This window comes from Poecilia latipinna, unplaced genomic scaffold (assembly GCF_001443285.1).
Source record: "Poecilia latipinna isolate Pla-1442-1.1 unplaced genomic scaffold, P_latipinna-1.0 Scaffold1514, whole genome shotgun sequence".
Taxonomy (NCBI): Eukaryota; Metazoa; Chordata; class Actinopteri; order Cyprinodontiformes; family Poeciliidae; genus Poecilia; species Poecilia latipinna.
This window is the reverse complement of record NW_015114130.1, coordinates 8,449-15,139: the sequence shown is the minus strand read 5'-3', so window position 1 is coordinate 15,139 and position 6,691 is coordinate 8,449. Positions and strand designations below refer to the sequence as shown.

At 37.5% G+C, this 6,691-nt stretch overlaps 1 protein-coding gene across 2 annotated transcripts in view; it reads right to left on the bottom strand.

The window, feature by feature from the left end:
• Positions 1 to 6,691, bottom strand: part of LOC106963257 (AT-rich interactive domain-containing protein 5B) — a 22,619-nt gene that overhangs the window by 9,395 nt on the left and 6,533 nt on the right. For both annotated transcript variants that reach the window (XM_015058072.1, XM_015058073.1), the window contains exons 2-8: positions 5,355 to 5,585; positions 4,021 to 4,127; positions 3,457 to 3,604; positions 2,151 to 2,203; positions 1,825 to 1,922; positions 1,538 to 1,724; positions 680 to 889 (exon numbers count right to left, since the gene is read on the bottom strand). In XM_015058072.1, coding sequence (XP_014913558.1) covers positions 680 to 889; positions 1,538 to 1,724; positions 1,825 to 1,922; positions 2,151 to 2,203; positions 3,457 to 3,604; positions 4,021 to 4,127; positions 5,355 to 5,585 — 1,034 coding nt within the window. The remainder of the gene's footprint in view (positions 1 to 679; positions 890 to 1,537; positions 1,725 to 1,824; positions 1,923 to 2,150; positions 2,204 to 3,456; positions 3,605 to 4,020; positions 4,128 to 5,354; positions 5,586 to 6,691) is intronic.

Here is a 6,691-nt window from a genome sequence, read left to right as displayed (position 1 = left end):
AGTCTCTGTCTCTCTCTTCTCTCTCTCTCCCCACCCACTAGACCTGGTTGCTAGACCTGTTGTGGCTCAATATTTGTCCATACGTAAGGCGCACCGGATTATAAGGAGCACTGTTGACTTTTGAGGAAATTGAAGATTTTTAGGTGCTCCTTATAGTGCGGAACATACGGTAGTTGACAGATTAATAGATTACTAAATGATTGTTAGTTGCAGCCCTAGTTTTTCATTATTCACTATTATGAGATCATTATTATTACTGTCTTGTGATAATATTCTACATTCTACCGCAGGAACAAGGTAAACTAAAATCTAACAAACTTTTATGTTTCAAAATGTCACACACACCACATGTACCTAAGAAAGTTACAAAAAAAGTTCTATGTTTTCTGGCATTTAGCAAAAAGAAATAATTTTGGTACTTTAACTGACTTGAAACAAGAGAATTTTGATCTGATTTCACTTCAGACGGTGGGAAAAAATGTGTGTTTTATTATCTTTAAGTATTTGGTTTCAACACTCTCCAAATTTAGGCTTTTAATCAAATGTTAGATTGCAACTTTATTATAAAATGGTGCAGTTTGAATATTAAACACTTTCCAAACCTTTAAAACACCTAAAGGTTCAAAAAGTCTGGCTTTGCTAAGGGAAACAGAAATGAGAGCAGCATCAGGACTTTTACCCGGTGTGTGCTGCTGGGTGTCGGTCCTCCTCTGCCTGCAGGGGGCACCAGAAGACTGTGTTGCTTTAGCTCCACTACTGCTGCTGGTTTGGTTGCTGCTTGCTGCTGAGCCAGCAATTTGGCCTGAGCAATTAGCGTGGATTTGTTACGAGTTCCTGGCGGTCTGCCTCTGCCTCGTTTCACCACCATGGCACCGTTTGGACTCAGAATCTGTTCAAGGACAAAAGGAGAAAAGGAAAATGTTGGTTCTCTGGTGGGTTCAAAAAATGATGTCAGCAAATAGGAGTGCTAAAATGATTACAATCTAAGAAAAAAGCATGTTGTATATTGAGAAGAGTTATTCAAAATGATCTGCCATGTTTGTCTGAAGTAGCTATTAAACCAAATACCTTTGATGAGAGAAAAACTTTGTCAGTTTGAGTCACTCTACTTTTAACAAGAAACAAACACACTTATCTATTTTCCTACAGAAAAACTTGATGACACTGTATAGATTTTTAATGTAGCAACTTAAAAATGTCTTGTAATCAATAAAACGTATTCAAATGAAGCTATATGCTGCTTCCATCAACACTTTTGATATTAATTGTTTCTTATATAATGGAAACAACACCATTGCTAAGGGAAACAGCAATGTTTTTTTCCAATATCAGCAGAAAATTGAAAAAGCTTTGTATTGGAAACGCAGCAACACCTTGCTGTATTTACTAATTAATAACGATTGTTATAATTAATAAGAATCAAATCAAGTTTTGATTTGATCAGCTGTGCTTTTAGCTTTTGAAAAGAACAGAAATAGGATAAAAATAACAGCAGAACCTGAGACTGGGTGAATTGACCCTTCAGTGTGTGACTCACAGTAGAAGGCGGAGCTGCATGCGACAACGTCCCCGTCCTCCTCTTGGGTTTGGGTCCAGGCTTCCTGCCTCTGGGCAGAGGTTTGCGTCCTCGTATTCCTCTGGGTTTGGAAGGCAGCGGCACATCGGGGATCTTAAACTCTGCTCCTCCTCCAGCTCTCAGGTGCTCCTCGTATGGAAGCATCAGTCTGAAAACACGCACGACATTTAGAGGTTTTAGTGGACGCGTTCCTGGTTTTGGATCCTGAGGAAGGCTGTCAGGACAAAGGGGGGGTTTGTTTGTCCGACCTTTCATAGTGTCTCCTGGTGCAGGTAGCTGCGCTGGTGCTGCCTGGACACCCGCCCAGCTCGTTGTACACCACCTTCCACAGGCGGTCTGAAGTTACCTGACATACAAACATACACACAACAATAACCAGAGATCCTCCAGGGATCTGATCATCTTTGACTTTGGTTTTTGTTGACTCAAATGTTGCTGCAACATGTTGGATTCTAAAGATTTGTGAAGTTTTTATTTTGAAGTTGTTCAGATGTTTTGAAAGTCTATCAGAGGTTCACTGTTGAATCTTTTCAGCTTTTTCAACAAAATGTCAACAAAGGTAAATCAAGCTCACCTTCTTGTAGCCACCAAGCCGTTTGACCACCGAATACATGAGGAACAGGTCGACTGCAGAAACAGGTCAAAAATGCAAACCAGGTTCAGCTCAGTAAATCTGTAATTTTTCTGTTGTAGTAAAACTGTAAAATTACTGAATCCACATCAATAACACTTATTTTTAAGCTCTATGATCAATAAAAATGTTTCCAAATCAAAATTCTGCTGGTTTAACCTCTAATACTAAATGGAAAGTTCATATTCACAGGCGGAGACTCCAGTGCATCTTTAATGTTTTTAGATAGACGACACCAGCAATTAAATAATGGAGAGAAATAAAGAGGTGAAAAAGGAAACTGAAGTCAAAAGAAAATGTTCTATTATATCAATAAAAAGACAACACTTAGGAAAAAAAGTGAAATTTGAAAGAAAAAAAAGAAAATAAAATTAACGAAAACAAATAATGCATGGAAAGAAAATAAAAACAAAGCTAACAATTCTTAGTTTATTTTGTTTGGTAGATGAGTACTTTATGAATTTTTTTTTTTTTAAAAACACTAAGAACTCAAAACTTTGCTAATTCATTTGCACATTATTGTGTGAAGACTTTTGTACAGGAAAAAAAAAGTTGGTAACACTTTATTTGACAGGGTGCGGATAAGCCTCACATAACACTGTCATAAACATGACTTAAGATGAAGATGAAGGAGTCTTCATGAATGTTTGCCAGTGCTGTCATGAAGTGTCATTTGGTAAATAATGATACTTTTAATGCAAAGCTGATCTTTTTATTGGACTTTTAATACAAGTCTTAATGCAACTCTGCATTTAAAGCGTCATTATTTAACGGATGACACTTCATGAAATTTGAATGTCTATGACTGAATGTCTATGACAAAAGTCATAGACATTCATAAAGACTCCTTCATGTTCACGACAACTATTAAGTCATGTTTATGATCGTGCTATGTCAGTCTTATCCACACCCTGTCAAATAAAGTGTTACCAAAAAGTTAATTAAAAACAATACAGACTGCAAAATGGTGATGGGACGAAATGACCAGACATAGAGAAAAAAATGTTTTAATTATAAAACTAGGAGAGAAAAGCTGAAAAGTAAAAGATAAGAAACTTGTAAAAGAAAAAGACAAATCAAATGGACAGCTTCACAAAAAAATTAATATAAAAGAACTTAAAAAATATTGACAACACAAAAAAGGATTAAATAAACTATTCCAGAGTAACAATAGAAGATTATTTTTATTGAATGAGTGAAAGAAAACTGAACAACAAAGCAGAGAGTGGAGGGAAAACAGAGGACTCACTCTTCTTGAAACCTAGGTTGGGAACTTTGTGGATGGGCGATCCGTGGCGCTCCATGAAAACGAAGAGCTGATCCAGGAACAGCTGCTCCTCTGGATGGGGGAGCCAGCTGCCCTCACAGCCAACCTCCACGCTGCCCATCACATTCTCCTGCAGGAGGAAGAGAAGGAAAAGGAGGACGGCTTGAGTCAGTCCATATTTATACAGTTTTCTGTTGAAGTCCCACTTTGTTAAACTTTCCTGAATAAACTTCCATATTTTCAGAGAAACACAGTGAGGATGGAGTGGGTTCAGTATCAAACACTGTGAGGATCAGCTTCACCCACATCTTCAGATCTTTTCTGTTAATATTTTGTGATCAACAACAACAGTAAGGATCAGTGGAGTTGATCTGCTTTGACTTCTGAAACTAATTCTTGGTCTAACTTCTCCCTGAACTCCTGTCCCTTTATCAGGTTTTGGAAGGGAAAAATTAGCAGAAGATGTTAGATTCTAACAGAGTTGGACTCAATGAAGGCTTCAGGTTCAGATAGCGGAGAAAGGTTCTAGAACAAAAACACACTGACCTTCATCTTCTCGATCCAGGACTCTGGTTGGCCCGAGGTCGGAGAGTCTTTGCTGTCGCGACCTTTCCTCTTACGAGGTCGTCCTCGGAGACTCAGAGATGGACACCCTGCAGGAGAGGGACACGATGACGACAAACTTTTAAAAACAATAACAATGTACTGCAGAATCTAAAAGAAAACATTTAATTAAGACGTCCAGCAGGGGGCAGCGTTTCACAGACAGGCTGTAAGGAAGGAAGTGACTTTTTGAATCTTTTAATCATTAACATGGTGGTGAGGTTAAGCTGGTTAAACAGGGCTGAAATTATTAATCCAATTAATTGACTGTTGAAATAATTGTCAACTAATTTAGTAATAGATGATAAAATAGACTAAAAAAAGCCATTTGTTGAAAAAAAACATACACAGAGAAGTAGTTAAGCAAAACTATACAAAATAATACATTTTGAATTTAAGATAAAAACTTATTTGCATGTGAATATATTTTACCCCAAATTCCACAAATGGCATAGTTACAACTTCACCCGGTTCATATTTACTAACAGAATCCTATATTATTCCACTTTAGGCAATAAAATGTTTATTTTCTTATTTTAAAAATGAATAAAACTGTTTCTTAGCATCCTTTATTGCATTTCTAATATTGTATAAAAAAGGAATTAGAGGTCAAATGAAAAATGTGTAAAATATGGCAATTTTTAAAAATCTGATTAATTGCCAGAATAAACAATTACGAAAATAGTTGTTAATTGCAGCCCTATTGTTAAATATTGTTGAAAAGGTAATTTTCAAACATTTATTCATGCAAATTTTATTGAAAATGTTTCTCAGGATATTACATAAGAACAATAATGGTATATTTAACACAGAATATAGGCCACTTTTCCTCACTCTGGTACTTTCTTCTGCGACTCTCCAACCTGCATTATTCTGTTATTTTAACTGTGAACTTGATGTTTTCTTTGTTATTTGCTCTCCATAGAAGCTACATCTGGTCTGGTGTTCTGTTTTAACTGCGCTACCTTCCTGGATGAGGGCACTGGCTGACATATGAATGCTGCAAGTCAGTAACTCAATGTAATCCGCTGGATTTCTTTAGATAGAAACTTCTTAAACTAATTTGAACAATAAATTGAGATTAATGTACTGTTTGATAACTAGGATCAACTGGAATGAATGTGTTTTTGAATTGAAATGAGTTGTTGTTGCTAATTGCCGCTATACAAACAGAATGAATTAAAAACAACTATTTTACTACTGCATAAGCAGTAGAAAAAAAACTGCTTATGTTTCTTCAAGCTGTGGCGCCTCTGAAGATTTCCAGTTTCACTCACTGAACTGCCAGGAGAAGCAGGCGCTGCTCTCCAGTGTCGGGTGGTTGAAGGTGTCCCTGCAGTACATCACCCTGACGTTAGGCAGAACCTTGATGGCCCCGAGGGCCAACAGGTACGTGTCCTGCAGGGCGGGCCCCCTGGCTCCGTCCTGGATGCGTCTCTGCAGGGAGCGGAAGCGGCAGTACTGTGGGTAGCTGAGAACCTTGACAGTCTGCCGCTGCGACGGCTCGTCTGTGGGGAGACAGCAGAGAAAAAATGACCGCTCAGAATCCGCATGGTGACCTCTGACCTGACCTGGAGGAAAACACAAACTGCTGAATGGTGAAGCAACATTTCTGCTGACAGTTCAGAACTTTGATTGATTGACGACTCATTCCAAAACTCTTTTTAAACTTTTCATAAAATCACATCCAAGCTTTCTCCAAGGAGAAACACACCAGCATTTAACATTGCAAAAATAATTATTACTCTACTGGAGAGAAGCTTTTTTTTTTTTTTTTTATAAAAAAGAATCATGGTTATATTTGATCTTGTTTCCTATGACAAGGATTAGAAATATGAGCAAAACAAACTTATATGCTGATATTAAACAATTTCTGTGCACTTAAATGTCAAAATATGTCGAAGAGTGGGGGGAACTGTCAATATCTGTAGCTTTTTTTTTTAAACAAAATATACACAGATACAGAATAAAGATTAAAAAAACTAACTGAAGCAGGATTTTGAAAGCAGAGGGGAAAAAAAACTATCAAATCAGAAATTTAGATTTAAAAAAATGCAAAGAAAGTTAAAAAATCTTTAAAAAAATCTTCTAAATCTTTTAGAAGTTTGATGCACCATCAGGAATTTTCTAAATCAAAGCTGAAAATTCAAAAATAAAAACTGCAGCACAAGATGATAAGATGTCAGCTGATTGGTTTACAGAACAGTTATACTGTTGCTTCATTCTTCTGTGGGAACAGCTGAAATGCAAGGCATGAAATACATAAGGGACTTCAACATTTTCTGCAGATAAAAATGCTGTCCCGGGTCAACACTTTATAGAAGCAGCTTTTACTGCAGTGACAGCTGGAAGTTTTTTGTCTCCATCAGCTTCACACACATGGGGAATGAGAACTTTTTGTAAACTCCTTAGGATCATAATCGGCCGATTTCCGTGAAAAAGTGTATGATCGGTGTTCGCCGATCACGGTCTCTTGTTGCCGATCACACAAACCGATCACCCGCATCTTATTTCGCAGCCTGTCTGTGCAACTGGTCTCCTTTCCTTCACACTGCGCAAACGCGCAGCAACAAATCCTAAGCGATGTCGTGTGGAACTATAACGCTCTGAGTGA